This window comes from Zootoca vivipara, chromosome 10, assembly GCF_965207765.1.
Source record: "Zootoca vivipara chromosome 10, rZooViv2.hap1.1, whole genome shotgun sequence".
NCBI lineage: Eukaryota > Metazoa > Chordata > Lepidosauria > Squamata > Lacertidae > Zootoca > Zootoca vivipara.
This window is the reverse complement of record NC_142593.1, coordinates 38,594,631-38,612,563: the sequence shown is the minus strand read 5'-3', so window position 1 is coordinate 38,612,563 and position 17,933 is coordinate 38,594,631. Positions and strand designations below refer to the sequence as shown.

At 43.8% G+C, this 17,933-nt stretch overlaps 1 protein-coding gene across 1 annotated transcript in view; it reads left to right on the top strand.

The window, feature by feature from the left end:
- ZSWIM6 (zinc finger SWIM-type containing 6) overlaps positions 1–11,565 on the top strand; it is a 97,837-nt gene extending 86,272 nt beyond the window's left edge. Inside the window, exons 11-14 of the mRNA XM_035100374.3 lie at positions 2,404–2,561; positions 4,875–5,038; positions 7,418–7,499; positions 10,019–11,565. Of these exons, the coding sequence (XP_034956265.3) occupies positions 2,404–2,561; positions 4,875–5,038; positions 7,418–7,499; positions 10,019–10,881 (1,267 nt within the window). The 3' untranslated portion in view covers positions 10,882–11,565. The remainder of the gene's footprint in view (positions 1–2,403; positions 2,562–4,874; positions 5,039–7,417; positions 7,500–10,018) is intronic.
- The last annotated feature ends 6,368 nt before the right edge of the window (positions 11,566–17,933 follow it).

Genomic DNA, 17,933 nt, shown 5'->3' with positions numbered 1-17,933 from the left:
AGTGTTGAACTTACTCCTTGGGGTGGCTGTGAGTTTATATATCTCAAAGGAAGCCCTTTGGGAACACAACTGTGACACACACCAAGAGCAGGGTAGAATTGGGACCCATCTGGTCTACCAAAGAGAGACTCTTCTGTTTGACCCATGAAATTTTCTATTAGAGCTAAGGCAACTTGAGACAGTAACACAGTCTGTAATATGAACAAAGTATGCTACAACTCTGGAATATGTCCATTGCATGGTTGGGGCAGAGTACAGTCGTATCTTGGTTCCCGAATGCCTTGCGACTCGAATGTTTTGGCTCCCGAACACCGCAAACCCGGAAGTGAGTGTTTGCAAACGTTCTTTGGAAGCTGAACATCCAGTGGGGCTTCTGCGGCTTCCGATTAAGTGCAGGAAGCTCCTGCAGCCAATTAGAAGCTGCGCCTTGGTTGTCAAATGTTTTTGGAAGTCAAATGGACTTCTGGAACGGGTTCTGTTTGACAACCAAGGTACGACTGTACTCTGCATTTCAAGAATCTTAATTTTTTCAAAAACTGAAAATTAAATATCATATGAATTGGATTCTGCACCAAGAGAAGCAAGCACTATGAAAACATATACACATGGTGCAAATAAATCAAGACTTGCATAATTCCTCTTTCATTTTGTATTATATGTTTTGTAGTTTTAAAAACTATTACACATAAATTTTTCTGCTTATGATTGTTATCAAGAGAGAGGAATACCACTAGACGCTTTGTAAACTAGGCTGCAGTGGAGGCAAAGCTGTGCACATAACGGCGTCCTCTGCTCAAGGGAGGGCTGCTTTGCACCTCAGGCTATAAAGTTATGCAATAAAAGGTGGAAGAAATCTGAAGACAGCCGCCTTCTTGTGCAAAATCTGGTGGAGCTTCTTGCACAAGTAGAAGCAGGAAAATGGCTGTAGAATCCGTGGAACCACGTAAAACTATGAGTGATGCCAGCATCTGTAGAAGCCAGAGGGCACCATTTAACTGTGAAGCAGTAGTAGTGATACTAATTCTTCAGAGGGCCATTCCCACTGATGATCCCACAGACACATGCTCACACAGAATTCTGCTTTTTGACATTCCATTTCCCACTGTCCTTCAGTACTTCTGCTCTGAATCATCATGGTAGGGAGTTCATGCAAAGAACAAAAACAAAAAATAAGCCAGCTATTTTCATTCAAGTAAATTACAGTGCAGACCCTTCTAATAATAGGTCTGTAGTAGGAAGAGAAATAACTTATCAGCTTAGGGCAACTATTTCTGTTAAAATTATTGTAACCTTTCCCAACCACTATGTGTAGGTTTGCTTCATATTCACTTCTTTGCATTATGTTAGGCAGGGGGTTTTTCTTTGCAAGAGAAACTGTTGTCACCAGAATGGCTTCTAAAATGATGTTCACTAGTTTGCAGATAGTTAAATGGCTGTCTGCTAAATTGGAAGACACCAAACCATGACCAGAATGTCCTATTTTTTCCACTAAAAAAATGGAAGGCGAGGAAAGTCATATCAGGAGAAAAAAATGTCCTGTCCCCCCACCATTTTTGAAACTTAGTTTTGAATCACAGATGCTAAACATCCAAACCATGGAGAATTTCTTATTTAAGTTCCAGTTTTCTTAATTAGGAGAAACGGGCTCCTCCCTGCCTTCAAAGGCTGAGTTTGCATCACACCATAATCCATAGCTAGGGTTTGTTCTTGTTTGAGTGAAACAAACTATGATCCCTGGGATTGTGGCTTGTTGCTTTCACTAGGGAAGGAGCAAAGCAGGAACAATTTCTGCATTCACAGTAAACCATTAACTATGGTTAGTGCAGGCATCCCCAAACTGCGGCCCTCCAGTTGTTTTGGCCTACAACTCCCATGATCCCTAGCTAATAGGACCAGTGGTCAGGGATGAGGGGAATTGTAGTCCAAAACATCTGGAGGGCTGAAGTTTGGTGATGCCTGATTTAGTGGGACAAGCAAGGCCATTTTGTTGAGACATAACACCAAACCACAGTTTGTCCTTATGATAACAAGCTTTGAGCTCACATGTTCTCCTTCGCACGCAAGAGGAGGGGATCAAAAGCTTTTGCCTTTGAACTACCCACAGATCTGTGTGATAGCTGAACTGAAGGGAACTGGTTTTGTTTCAACTTTACAAACAACAGTTGCCACAAGGAACTGCACTACCTTCAAAGACAGGAGCTTTCAACCTCCTCCTGCTGTGTATGTGCATGTGTATGGAGGAGGAGAGGCACAGCGTATGAGCCTGAAGCTCAATGCAGGCTTAATCTTGTAATGAGAAACTAACCAGACCTTTGTCTACATATTGCAGCATTTCTGTAGAAGGCACAACTTTTCTCATGACTATAATTTAATTATCCACGTATGTGTGTTTCCTGTTTACAGATTACTAGTATTGGAATCCACAGCTCCATCAGGAGATATGTCTCGTCCACATCACATTGCATCAGTCGTTCCAAATCGGTACCCCCGTTGGTTCACTCTAAGTCACATTGAATCTCAGCAGTGTGAGTTGGCATCAACTATGCTAACTGCAGCCAAAGGTACAGTGCTGGCAATTAAGCAGATATCTATTTTTAGTTGACTATATACATGAGTTTATATTGGTCTTGTTCACCAATGTGGTGCTAATGGGTATATATAATGTCTGCATAGGCCTTTCCTGCTGCTCCCAGGGTTTCTTCTCTCTGCTCAAATTAGACTCGAAAGGAGCATTCTGTGGCAGACTATAGAACAAGTTGTGTTGTACCTCAGTTTAAGTACGCTTCGGTTTGAGTACTTTCAGTTTAAGTACTCCACGGACCCGTCTGGAACGGATTAATCCACTTTCCATTACTTTCAATGGGAAAGTTCGCTTCAGGTTAAGTACGCTTCAGGTTAAGTACAGACTTCCGGAAGGTACTTAACTTCCGGAACTCGGTACTTAAACTGAGGTATCGCTGTACTTGGTTGCAGTGTGTCTGTGGTGCCCACCATGGTTTTTCCAAAAAGCTGGACAACCCCTTATTACATGAATGAGCTCCCCTTTCCCTTTTCGTCCTCCAGTGAGTTGGAAGCGGGGAGATTGGAAGAATATACAGTCATACCTCAGTTTAAGTACACTTCAGTTTGAGTACTTTCAGTTTAAATACTCCATGGACCCGTCTGGAGCGGATTCATCCACTTTCCATTACTTTCAATGGGAAAGTTCGCTTCAGGTTAAGTACAGACTTCTGGAACCAATTGTGTACTTAAACCAAGGTACCACTGTACTTGATTGCAGTGTGTCTGTCGTGCCCACAATGGTTTTTCCAAAAAGTTGGACAGCCCCTTATTACATGAATGAGCTCTCCTTTCCCTTCTCGTCCTCCAGTGAGTTGGAAGCAGGGAGATTGGAAGCGTCCACTTCCCTGTTTAACGAACCCACGGTGGATCATTGTATCCAAACTCTGACAAAGTGTGGTTAATCTTAACCAAGGTTTAGAGAAACAAGCTAGTCTCAAAACCATGATTTATGAAATTGATGTGTTTCCTTTCATATAGTTAAGACTAACCAAGTAACGACAGTTTAGGGTTCAAATGTAACACTCAACAGCAGTTAATTGTGTATGGAAGCAAAAGCTTTTGATCTCTTGGCTCTGGTGAAGCAGAAGAGTGAGGAAGAGGAAGTGTAGCACATATATCCACATTGAGCCAGGCTAAGTAGCCAAAGCAGTACTAAATAAAATGTACACAAGCACATCACTTGCTGTCCATGTGGCAAGTCCAGCTCACATGTGTGGCAGATTTATTTTGGTACATAGATGAATTCATATAGAAATGGAAAACATGGATCTAGAATGTTGGGTTTAGTATCGTCTCTAAGGAAGTCTTTGAAATATTTATTTCCATTGTTTGTAGATAATAGATCAGTAAAAATATGCAGTATTTGAAACAAATAAAATATAATAAACAATGACAGCAACAGGACTGCAGTAAAAAGCAGAGATGGCTTAACCAAGTCCTCTCTAAGCCTCAGTAAACAAGTGTGTTCTGTGATGTAGCTGTCTGTGCTTCTAAGGGAAGAGAGATACACACCAGGGATATAACTGCTGAGAAGGCACTGCCCCACATCCCTACACAGTGAGCAACATTTGCTGGTGGGATTTTAAAAAGGGCCCCCTCTGCTGTCTCAAAATGTAGGAAGACCGCTGTGGATAGAAACTTTGCATCAACGTACCTAGGTCCCAAGTCATCCAGGGCTTTGCATATTAACATCACACCTTTAAACTGAGCCCAATAACGCGTAAGCAGCTAATGTCGATCCTGCAAGTTCGGTGTTATATTGCTGCACATCTAAGTACCAACCAATGCTCTAGTAGCAGCACTCTGCACATAGCTGCAAATTCCAGACCATTTTCAAATATAACCCTACACAGAACACGTGGATGAGCAGTTGCCAGAGACTGCAAAACTGTGGTCAGACCATGCCGGTGAATTCGATGGAGCTGCAAATTGACACACCTTGTCACAGAAACCATGTGGGCCTCCAGTGACACAGATGAAACGAAGAGCAGCTCCAAACTGTGCACCTGCTTCTTCAGGGGGAGTGCAGCTTGACCTAAAGCAGGCCAGATGGAAGTTTCTTGGACATGAGTAGTGTCTACCAACCGCAGCTCCATTTCCTAAGGATTTAGCTCCAGTTTGTAGGCTCTCATCTAGTCCATTGCCTACCTCCAGCACCATCACAACTTGCATCTGCTTCAGATGGTATGGAGATAACCACATCAGATGCATATTGATGACACTGTCTGGCCTCTGCGATGGCACATTGCAATATTCCTGTCGCTGCTTGTGTTCATGCATATATATATATATATTTTTGGCTGACCTTGCAGGTGATGTCCGAAGGCTTGAAACAGTGTTAGAATCTATCCAGAAAAACATTCACTCCTCATCGCACATCTTCAAGCTTGCCCAGGATGCATTTAAAATAGCAACGCTTATGGACAGCCTGCCAGATATCACTCTTTTGAAAGTCTCTCTGGAGCTGGGTCTTCAGGTATTTTTTCTTCTTCTTAATGCTGTTTCAATGCTTTAGTAAGATACTATAAAACCTTGGATCACTTTTGAACATGTATTCTTGGCACAACCAGTTTATAACGAACTTTTCCTACTCATCCATAGTCAGTAAGCTCTTCTTGTTCTACCGCTATACCAGATGGCATGGCAAAGGGAATTAAATGGAAAAATCTTTATTACTTCTTCACTTAGCTGGCTAAAAAAAAAAAAAAGTGTCCTGCTGTTACAAGTTGTATGACGTATCAGTAGATTTACCTTGTGTTCTTGGTATTAAAGAAACACACAGGCTGACACACACAACATGTATAAATTGTGTGGCTGCTTTTGAAATGTGCTCCGATCCTGTCCTAGAACTGGAAATCTGAAACCCTCAACCCTCAGAAGTATGGACACTAAGGCTGGTTTTCAGCATCATGGTGTGTCGCCAGCCACACATTGCAGTTTAGCAATATAGCACAATGTGGGGAAAACCTGCATTGGCCCCAGCCGGCGAGATGATACGTGGAGCTGCCGCAGCTCTCATTGTGGGAGTTGAGGCACTTCCACCCCGGCGCTTCACGGGCTATGGCCAATACAGCTGGCCCCAGCCTGCTGCTCAGACGGGGCAAAAAGGCTCCTACACCCAGTTGAGTGAGCCCCGAGGCCCCCTGACCAGGCTCTGCTGGGGGTGGGAAAGCTGCCCCCAGTGGAGCCAGCCCTGATTCCCCTGCGCTGGAGCTGTAAGGACTTGGGGCTCCTTGACGAAGCTCCAACTACCTTCGCTGGTGTGGGGGGGGGTGAGCAACCTTGCCCGCTTGCCCCCCACTTCCCGAAGATGGACCAAGCAGCAGTAGCCAAGCACGCAGAACCTGTCAGGCTCCATGAATTTGACTGCCTTCACCTTCGCCCGTGCAGGTGCGCTGTCTCTTTCCTCTGGTGGGGCCTCGTTCACCCCAGGAAGGAGGACACAGCCCACCGTCCCGGACGAAATCCAAAAGGCGCAGGGTGCAAAGCCCACCCTATCCACGCTTTGCGGAGAGGGGCCCCCCAGCAGCATCAAAGAGCCCCTACACTGCCTGGCTGCCTTCCACTGGGAGGGTGGGCTTCACATACCCTCCCAGAGAAGGCAGCCAGGTGAGAAGTGGAAGCTTCATGCTCCCCAGCTGAGCAGACCCAATCCCACTCCTGCTCACATGCAAGCAGGAGCGGGGCTCTCTCAGATGGGGAGAGGAGCACTTTAACAGAGCCCCCATCCCGCCGCTGGCTCTGTAAAACTGCTTGGCTGAGGCAAGGACAGCTGCGTGCTCCCCAGCCAAGCAGTTTAAAGAAGCAGAGGAAGGAATAAGCTGTAGCGGCACCTCACCGATTCAGCTTGATTCTCCCTCTCCTGAGGCAGAGCGCAATGGCGGTTTCACCAGTAGTATATAGCTGGTGAAGCTGCCGCCGCTTGAGTTCCACTGCCTCCAGCTCCCGGCTAGTTTATTTCTCCCTCAGCACGCTGGGCGATGGAGGCAGAGGGACTTGAGCGGTGACGGTTTCATCGCAGTCTGCCCCCACATACAGGTCCTGGGAGATGTATCATCCAGGCCTAATGGACACCTTGCCAGAGTGCTCTAATGCAGTGATTCTTGAATTGTAGTCTACACTGTGTGGCACACATAAAATAGACCAAAATACTGACTACAGTGGTACCTCGACTTACGAAGGCGATCCGTTCCGTGGCGCTCTTCGTAAGTCGAAGCCTTCGGTTGTCGAAGCGCCCATTTTGCACATGCGCAAAGCGGGATTTTGTGCTTCTGCACAGGTGCAGAACGTGCGCGGGGCAAAAAGACTTCCGGGTTTGTTGACTTCGGCAGTCGAAACCTTCGGATGTCAAGGTACCACTGTAACTCTTCCAAAGAAATGGTGGCAAAATACCACTTAATGCTCAGCTCATGGTGCAGCTGCACTGAATGCATAGAGTGAGGGAGTATATGAAATATTACGGTACTACGGTAGGTAGTAGGTAGGTTTTGCTCAGTTTGTGTGGATGCTACTATCTCACCTGACAATCCAGGTAACAATTTTGTTAGAGTACGTAGTTCAGGTGCATTGGAACACAGAAAGTATTCAGTTCTTTGGAAGCCTTCCACGCAGTAACCTGGGGAAGTCAGGAAGCCTGTAGCCAAGAGAAGCTGCTTTCTGGATGTAACGGTTTCCTCTCTCAAACACTTAAGATGTGTAAGAAATGCTTCTCTTTCTTGCGGCGGAGCTGATGGAGAATCCCCTTTTGACTAATTCCTAAGCAATGCATATTCTCATTTTTCTTGCATTGTGACAACTCTATGCTACAGTTTTAGTCTTGAGTCTTCCTAAAATGCTCATCTTTTTTTGTGAACAGGTGATGCGCATGACTTTGTCAACCTTGAATTGGAGGAGGCGGGAGATGGTGAGGTGGTTGGTAACATGTGCAACAGAAGTAGGTAAGTGGTGCCATTGGTCTCTGATGAATTCTGATTTAACTAGCACTGTGAAATGGTATAATCAGTCAATCAAGCATTTTATTTGTATGCTGCCTTTCCAAAGTTAAAACCATGCTGAAAAGTGGCTTACAACATGCAAAAAACAAACTCACATAATTGCAAACATAACAAAACAATATATAAAACATTAAGAAATGCACAGCCAAATTGAAATCATAAGATACAAAAAATATCAATAACAACAACCACAACCATGACGATACCCCAACCCAGGAACCTGTTCAGCAGCCTCACCTTTTGTAGCTGGAGTCAGTCCGGGCCCCGCCCTCCCAGACCAGATGGCACAAGGCATGCATGGGAGGGAGCAGGTCTTCCAGAACTCACAGCCAAGATGGTCTCTATATGCTGCTCTTCCAAGAAGAACCTTGGTAAAGGTAAAGGGACCCCTGACCATTAGGTCCAGTCGTGACCGACTCTGGGGTTGCGACGCTCATCTCACATTATTGGCCGAGGGAGCCGGCATACAGCTTCCAGGTCATGTGGCCAGCATGTATTTTGTTTCTTTTTTAAATTTACCTGTCTCTGTGCAGTAATGCCACACTGACATGAACTGAGAGTACAAAACTCAAACTGTCCTCAGCAAGAGAGCCTGAGCTCTATGCAGAAGATCCCAAACAGACAGAGGAATGCAGCCACCTGAAGGAAGTAGCTTAACCTTACTTGCTATGTCCCCAAATAAAAGACTGGGAACCTCCTTTGCAGGAATTTATATAAGGATAGAAGCTGAAAAGTGTCCCCTTTTATGAATTGCGCCAAGGAGGCAGGAGAAAGGCACTCCCCTCACAATCTCCCAAATTTGGAGCAAATTATGAAATGCCAGTAGTGTTCCAATGGTTGTGCATTCACAAGAACAATAAACTTCTCTACAAAGTTATTCAAATTAAATAACTTTTTAGAGAGCTGCATGTTCTCTTAAATGCCACATCGATCATGCATGCCTCTCTTTTTCTCCTTTCAGTGTGTCTTCTAAAATCATAAACTGATTTGTCCAAACCTTTGGCTGTATTCCTAGTTTTATCTTTTACTCACGGCTGCTTTACAGTTTGCAGCTTTCAAATTTGGCCACCAACAGAATTGTGCAGGAGTGTAGAGTGCCATTACTTTCTGAGAAACTGGAAAGGAAAATCCAATCTGTATTTTATGGTTTTATGAAGATGGGTGCTGTTCCCTAAGCAGATTTTCTACATCACTGCAACACTTAGTGGTCAGGATTGCATTTTCCCTGTATTTGTTGAGTTTATTATTCTTTTCTCTCCTATCAAGTGATGCTATCAGCAAATTTGCATCCTCTCTTTCTCTTTTTTAATAGCATGTTTGTCTTGGCCAAGTTAATTGAAACCTAGATTGAGTTCTAGATATTAGAGGGCAAGTGTGTTTTGCTCTGTTAACTATTGGCAAGCAAATTGCATTTTTATCCCGCTGTACATTAGCATATTTATGTATAGCTTCCATAAGGAAGCTGTAATGTCAAGCAAAGATCACCTCTGAGACTCTAGGAAGTTTGTAAATGAGGGACATGTTTGTTTATGTAAATGAAGACCAGGCGTTGAGTGGATGGCCTCTGTGCCTAGCATTGGGTAAGGAGGGGGTATGTGTATGCATGCATTATAGCACAACAGGGCCCAACTGAGCAAAATAAGGACCTCTGGGTGTGGTTAAATGAGTGCACAGATGTGTGCAAATTACTTTGAGTAATAATGAGGCACTCAAGCTGCCTATAAGCTTCAATTTATGAAGCCCATCAGTCATTGTTCGCCCTCGCAAGAGCAACAAAAGGGTACTAAAGAAACCTGCACATTTCAGATTGGAAAGCTGGTAGTGGCTCTAGATGAAGATGTTGCCTTTAAGGACAGAGACTTCTTTTTTTCCTGCTGGGGTTATATCCAGTTCAGTTTTGACTTCTTCCTTTTTTCATGGAAGAGGGTGTTCTTTAGGAGGGAAATACACTGAGCGCTGGGACATTTGGGGAATGGGCCACACACACTCAAGCTTGTGGGGGGGGTGCAGTTTGTTCACACAAACGGCACAGCAATCTGTTGAATTGGTATGCTAATCTTTATTTGAGAATCCCAATGATATGGCTCCATCTAGTTTTCATCGCTTCCAAAGATAGGGGCCAAGGGGTCTTCAGAACCCCAAAGGTGATCAATTATGCAGAGTGGGGCATACCTGCCCCCCCCCCATTTTTTATTCAAGTTGGCACCCTTGTTTCCAAACGAGGTGTGCGGACTACAGTAATAATAACCAAAGTTTCTCATTGGAAGAACAGACCCAATCTATCACAGCCTTTCTATTAGGAATGCTCACAGTCCTGATCTCAACACACGGACATTGGTGGGGTCTTCTACAGAGTGTTACAGACAAGGACCCCCCCCCCCCAGGTTACAGGTTCGTTCTTTCTAGATACATATTAGGGTCCGCCATATTTGGTGACAAACGTTTTCTTCTGTGCCTCACAGGTGTTTATGCGCTGGATAGCATCATGCAAAGCTGGTTTACACTTTTCACTCCGACCGAAGCGACTAGCATTGTTGCAACCACGGTGATGTCCAACAGCACTATAGTCCGCCTGCATCTAGACTGCCACCAGCAAGAGAAGCTTGCCAACAGTGCTCGGACGCTTGCTCTTCAGTGTGCCATGAAGGATCCTCAGAACTGCGCCCTCTCTGCACTGACCTTGTGCGAGAAGGATCACATAGCTTTTGAGACGGCTTACCAAATTGTCCTCGACGCTGCTGCCACCGGCATGAGCTACACACAGCTCTTCACTATAGCACGGTACATGGAGCATCGCGGCTACCCTATGCGGGCCTACAAGCTGGCCACGTTGGCCATGACGCATCTCAACCTGAGTTACAATCAGGACACGCACCCTGCCATTAACGACGTTTTGTGGGCCTGCGCACTTAGCCACTCCCTCGGGAAGAACGAGCTGGCGGCGATAATACCTCTGGTGGTCAAAAGTGTCAAATGTGCAACGGTACTGTCGGACATCTTGCGTCGCTGTACTTTGACCACTCCCGGAATGGTGGCGCTCCACGGAAGGAGGAACTCAGGCAAGCTGATGTCCTTGGACAAAGCCCCGCTAAGGCAACTCCTGGATGCCACCATCGGAGCGTACATTAACACCACGCATTCCCGGCTCACGCACATCAGTCCCCGGCATTACAGTGAGTTCATAGAGTTCCTGAGCAAGGCCCGAGAGACCTTCTTAATGGCTCACGACGGACACATTCAGTTTACACAGTTCATTGACAACCTGAAACAAATTTACAAAGGCAAAAAGAAACTGATGATGTTGGTTCGTGAACGGTTTGGTTGACAATAAAAATGTGTGTGAATGGGGGGGGGGTGGGATGGGGTTGGGGGGGGGAGCATTGGGAGGGTGGTATGTTTTTACTTGAGCCTGCCTTTGTATCCTTTTTAACTTAAAACAGAGCCACACCGGTATTATATGTGTATAGTTATATACTGAGTTTGCAAAACTAAATTGTCACGTTGTGAAAGTTTGTGTGTCGTTTTTTTCCCCTCTCTCTCTTCCCCTTTCCTTTTCTGTTTTCGTATGAGAGATTGAGAGGCTTAAAAAAAAAATTTAAAAGTTTGGTTTACACTGAGTATATGTTGTCAAGTGGCAAAAGCCCACAGAGCTCTCCTGTTCTTTCTGTATATGTTCACAGCCTCAAAACAAAACAAAAAAAGAGAAATATATTGCAATGGCTTTAAAAAAAATACAAAACCAAACAAACACCTCCATCCTGTGATAAGTACCTCGAATGGCTCCAGCTTTACTCCTTTGTAACTCATCCTGACATTTCAGCTTATTTAAATGAACCAACCAACCCAAACACACAAATAACTAAATAGTTTCAAAGGCTGACCCACGTGGCTTTGCAGTGCTTGTTCATCCAGAAGCATGGCACACGATGCTTGTGCATGTGGAAACTTAGCGACTGTCAACATACATTCTCAGGGATTTGTCTGGAAAATAAAATTAAAAAGAATGAGAGCATTTATTGTACTGTATATATATATATATATATTATACTCTATGTCGGAATATTGAGAATAAAATATAACATTAACTAATTTATAAAGAAAAAAGAAAAAAAAACCTATAATGCAAAATACTTGAAGCTGCAGTAGCGTGGTTTTTAAACAAACAAGGAAACGTATTGGAAAAGACTAAAGTGCGCCCAGCTTCAGGGCTGGCTCAGGTGATGAACTGAATATGCTGGGCATCTATGCAGAGCCACCTTTTTGGATTGAATTGTTGGATGGAAATTGGGGAGAATTTTATACATATATATATATTTATACAGGCGAGTGTATGCATATATACATATGTATGTATCCACACTTGTGTGCTTGTAACAGGTACTCTAGTCAAGAGGGGACAACACAGCCGGAGCAGCAAGCCTTAGCATTAAGAATACATACAGTATGCCAGATTTGGGGTTTGTGCCTCCTAGCCTAGAAAACTTAAATATCCCTTTTTCACGCAGAGGATGGCTACAGATAACGTCGCCCCTACATTGCCGCTACTTGTAAACTTATCAAGGTGTGCACGAAACCTATGTGATGTCCTGGCCACGTGTAGCACCTGGCTATTTGGTAAGGTGACATTTTTAAAAAAAACCGCTGGTCTTGATCCAAGCACAACAGGGAAAAAAAGAGTTGTGCCGTAAAAATTGCCTTGCCACGCGGCCGGACGCTGCAAGTGGCCAGTTCCCCATGTGGTTCATACCCACTGTGGTTAGTTCACAAGTGGCAACTGTGAGGTAGAAGTTTGCCTGTGGCTTCCTACAATGTTTTCCAAAACAATTGACATAATACATTACACCTTTGCAGTGAGCTAATAATAAGCTAACCTTTGTGCACAAATAACATATATATTATATATATATAAATATATTCTGCATAGGTATTTGACTTTGTGCAGGACAGAAAGTTGTGTAGGTATGACTGTTCTACTTTTCAGTTCGTTTGTTTTTTCAAAAAATATTTTTTATTTCTTCTAGAATTACTTCAAAAGAAAGCAGCCTTCTATCTTGCCTTGTCTTAATGCTTTAAAATAACCAAACTGGAGATCTAACTACCAAACTGTTCATTATATTATTATTACTGTTATTACCAACTTTGGTTACAGTATAGTGTCTTTTACTTTTAGCTGATGGTTCTGTACCCTTGTGCTTTTTAAAGCATTTTTTAAAAAAACGTTTTGGTGCAAAAGTTGTCCCGTGTCTCTTGTTCCCTTTGTTAGAGAACATGCTAGAAGTATGTTTGTAGATTTTGTTTGTTTGTTTAGAGGGGGGGGACTTGTTTCATGCTCTTCATTTTATTTATTATACTAGGGGGGAAAGGTTGTATTTCATCACCCCATGTAAACATGCTCATGAAGTTGAAAGTAATTAAGATTTGATACACTGATATCAATTTATTTATGTAACTAAATCACTGTTTTATAAACTTGTTAATGATCAACAATTTTTTTTGTTTTGATTAAAATTAGTTTTTTGAAAGTTGATTTTGGACTCCTTTTTGATATCTGTTGCTTAAGAGGGAAGTAAAAACACACATTGGTGCTGAAACTTGCTTATGACTGGGATGAAGCCTTCCTTGGTTACTGGGAAACAACCCAAGTTCCTCTCAATTTTGCACCGAGTTTAAATACTAATGGCTGCTCCTGGACCAAGAGAGATGCTAACAATATTAGAAGTGCTCAGTTCATGGTGGGCATGTGTAGAAACCCAGCGTGGAGACAAAAGCTCTCTCAAATGTCATCTCCATGTGAGACCTGCTCATCCATTAACTCAGCAGCAGCCCCTACTTCCAAGGTGTTGGCTTTTGGCGTGTTCAGCCTAGACACTGAGCTCCAGCTCTGAGGGCCTTCTGGCAGTTCCCTTAATTGCGAGAAGTGAGGTTACAGGGAACCAGGCAGAGGGCCTTCTTGGTAGTGGCGCCCGCCCTGTGGAACGCCCTCCCATCAGATTTCAAGGAACTAAACTACTATCTGATGTTTAGAAGACATCTAAAGGCAGCCCTGTTTAGGGAAGTTTTTAATGCTTGATGTTTTGGCATTATTATTAATAATAAACTGTTGGGAGCCGCCCAGAGTGGCTGGGGAAACCCAGCCACATGGGCGGGGTAACAAATAAATGATTATTTTTACAAATAAGGCCTCTGCATTAATGCAACCTAGTTACGTTCCCTGCGTGCTTCTGAAGGTGAAGACTGCAGTGTAAACCAGCCCAGACAACTGTTCCAGGTGACAAGTTGTTTATGTTTGGGGTTTTACTGCTTCCCTTGTGAAAACCACACGGCAAGCTCAAGATTCATATTCTAGAAAGTCAGATGAGGGATTCCTACTTCCACCAGTCCCAGCCAGCAGGGCTACTAAGACCACAGTTGTAGTCCTGCAACAACTGGAGGGCTAGGGGTTCCTCATCCCTGCTATGCAAGTGCTTTTACTCCCTGCTTTATGCATATGTTTTCATGCTAAACTGCAGAATTAATAAAGGTAAGCATGGCAGAGGAATGCTAACGAAGCAATTCTAGGCAGCGAGGTCTACTGCATCAAGGGGCTTTCTTCCTATTAAGTGTGCTGTGGATTGCACTAAACCAGAGAGGTTTTTGAACAATGGACTGTCTCCTCTTAAAGCGCTAGAAGCTTAAAGTGTGACAATGCACAAGCCTCACTCATATTTTGATGACATCTTAAGGAAACATGTGAAACAATTGCCTTTCCTCAATAGGCTGTCTATACAGTGCATGTATGCGCATCTGCCTGTCTTTTCTGTTTGCATGCATGAGACGGAATGGGCTTCATTTAAACAGGAGAGAATACTTCAGCCCATTCTGAACCTCAGTCATCATGTGGAACTTAATTTTCCCGAGGTTTTGCAGGCACAAAATCCTACCAGGGCTTGCCTACCACAGCTGTCAATAGGAATCTTCTCATAGCTCAAAGGACACAAAAGATTCAGCAGAGTTTATTGATGTGGGATAGCTCAGCTGGTAGAGCATGAGACTCTTAATTTCAGGATTGTGGGTTCAAGCCCCACGTTGGGCAAAAGCTTATTGCATTGCAAGGGGTTGGACTAGATGACGTGTTGCCTTCCAATTCTATGATCTGAATACCTTTGTCCATGGCGAGGAAGGAGCGGATCATTGTAATAAAAATCCATAGATTTCTTTCTTGCCAGCCAATGTTTTGAGCAGGTTGCAATGCCAAACGTCTCCCACTGATCTCCTGATGACAAAGCGTCTTGATTGGAGGAAAGCAGATTGGAGGAAAGCATGTCTCGTCTTTAGAAGCTGGGACAGGGGAGTGCTTCAATAGCCCAGGAGATTTCTCTGCTTGGTATTTCAACAGCTGCAGCAAGAAAAAAGGAACTCTGCTAGACAGGAACTTGCTTTTGTGGAATGGCTGCCAGAGCCCTTCTGTTCCACACTGATGCTCTGTCATCCCCACCCTTGTTGATACGACAACATTTTATACTCTGCATCACCAAAGAGACTGTGATCCATAAATATATCTGACTTCATGCAGCTGTAATGCCACCACAGGCTGCCTTGTGTTCAGAAATGTATAACATGGCCCCCGGTCCAAAGTATTGGCACTTTGTCACCAGCCCCAGGAAGGCTCTTCCTCCTGGCTCCAATTAAACTGGTAAATGAGACTTTGCAGCTTTGCTCATCATCTGACGAAACATTTTCATGTCAAGCATAATGTCCCACCTTTTCCTCCTTGCCAGCATCCTGTTGTCTGGCTTAGGCTGTGTATGCACCATCCATTTAAAGCGCGTTTCTTCCTTTTCCAAAATAGAATCCAGGGAACTGTAGTTTGTTAAAGGTGCTGGGAATTTTAGCTCTGTCAGAAGTCAGGTCTCAGGATTCAGGGCAGGAGGCTGTTGAAATGTGCTATAGATGGGTGGTTTGTGTGCAGCCTTTAGTTACATAAACGCTGGTTCCTTTCCAACTCTACAATTCTATGATCTATGGCAGCCTTCTCCAACCTGGACCTTCTAGAAACTTTTGTACAATTCCCATCAGTCCAAGCCAGCATGGTTAGGGGTAACAGGGGCCATTTGATAGCATTTGGAGGGCACCAAGTTGGGGAAGGCTGATCTATAGTTTGAAGTTTGCTGAAAACTTCCAACTACTTCCTCATAGCATTAGATACTGCGGTAACCCTTCCTGTACTTCTAAGGCCAGCTATTCTGGCTCTGAAGGCACATGAGACTTCTGCCTTGCTGAAGTAAAGCCAGGGAGAAAACATGTATGCAATGTAAGTCCTACTCATAGTAGACCCAAGACTGACTTGGGTTCATGAGTTTCAGTGGGCACAATCTGAGTATAATTTAGTTGGATGCAGGCTCTATGCAACACCTTGGTTTCCATGTTAGAAAAAGGTGAGATACAGCTATAAGAAAAGGCATCCCCTTCATACAATCGTTACTTGGGGCTACTGTTTTCTGACAAAGGATTCTTACCCCTTTTGTAGAAGCAAAATTCTCATGAGTCTTTGGGGGAGAGGCCACAATATGTAAACCAGCCTTCACCAGCTGGGTTTCCTCAAGCTGTTTTGAACTACAACTCACAGCATCCTCAGGCATTTCCTTGACTATATTCAGAGGGGGCACCTCTGTTTTCTAGAGTCAGCCAGATGTAGTTTGAAAAGTTGTTTTGTGATAGGTGGTCTTTAATACCAATTCTATTTTTGAACTCTCCTCCCCTCCTCCCCTCATTCTCTATTTTCCTACATAGGAAATGAGAAATATTTGCAAGTGTGCAGATACAAGGTTGATATTTATTATTTTTCCCCCAGGCAGAATTATGTTTGCAAATAGTATATATAATAATTCCATCAGGTTTCCTCTGTTCCTTTCCCTTCGATCGCTGCCTGCTTGCTTGTTTTCTCTCTGTGTTAGGATTGTGTATTCTGAGCATTATGGGTTGTTGTTGTTTTTTTGTGTGCCATCACCAGTTCTTTGTAAGATTGCAAAAGTGAGAAGTTTCCTGATCTGGGGAGCTTAAATGTACATTTTGGCAAAAGGAAGGTGATGACGAAGGGAAGGAAGAAGGGAGAGAAGAGGAACGAGAGAGACAGGGGTAACAAAATAAATCTTCACTCAGGCTGTCAATAGCCTTTACGACTATGCTGGACTTCCATAGCTGGAGGCAGTAATGTTTGTGGAAACCACAAGTAGGGAGAACGCTTGGGTCCCCCCTGTCAGTTTCCCACATGCATCTGGCTGGCCACAGGTTGACCATGTTCTCCAATTTGTATAATGCAGTTTTGTGTCAAGCATACTCAAAAGGTTGGATTTTTGCGTATGTGCGCCTGAGCTGCACAGTCCACTCACATGCCTTCCCACCACAGTTAGCTGATCTGATAGAGTTAAGATGCTGTCAGACATCCCTGAATTCCATCAGCTTCTGCCCTCTCCCATTGCACATTTGAATTATATTAAACCACGCTCCTGCATTAGAGCGACCGTTTGCGCATCTACTGCCTGAGCCAGGGAACATTGATTTTGTTGCCATCGGCTAAGAATTTGGATTTCTTAACTTGTCAGCACATTTGCTCTTCTGTCAGCTACCTCCACCCTGTGAGAACGCTTATTCGTTACTGGTAGTGGCACAGCAATAGTTGCTCAACATCCGTTACACTTTGCAAGCAGCCATCGTAAAAAGGGAAGTTTGGGGAGCTGATCAGGCTGCGTCATCGAGGATTGCAGATTTGGGTAGGTTTTTCAGCACATGCTTGGTAACTGTAGGGCACTCAATAAGAGAAATCAACAGGAACTTTGTTGCTGGTAAGCAACAATTATGCTTATCAGCATATTTCTTCAGGGGTGCAGAAATCTACTGAATGTGATATTGGGCACAGAAGCCATCTCCTTGAGAATCTCAAGGGGGAAGGGGTACTTAAAAAAAAACAACCTCAACCATTTCTAGTCCTATTTATTCTCAGGGAAAGTGTATGGCTAATACCTGATGAAATCTCATAAACCTGAGAACGACTGAGTATAATTGACAATGGGACTTCAGTGCTGCTTGTATCACTTTGTTACACTAATGACTGAAAAATCAGAATATATTACTGTAGGCAAAGTAAGAAAAATATTAAAATTCACTTGATCTGCAGAATTTATACAGAGTGCAGGTTTTGGATAGCTTTTGCAAAGAATTTCCTCTTCCTCCCTCCCTCCCTCACATACAGCCCAGCTTATAATACTGTATTTCAGACATTTGGACATTCTCGGATAGAGATGTCTCTGTTTCCACTCAAAGTTACCTTTATATCCCACTGTCCGGTGGTTCTTGGAAAATTACAGGCATAATTTAAAATATTGAATTATTTAAAACAAA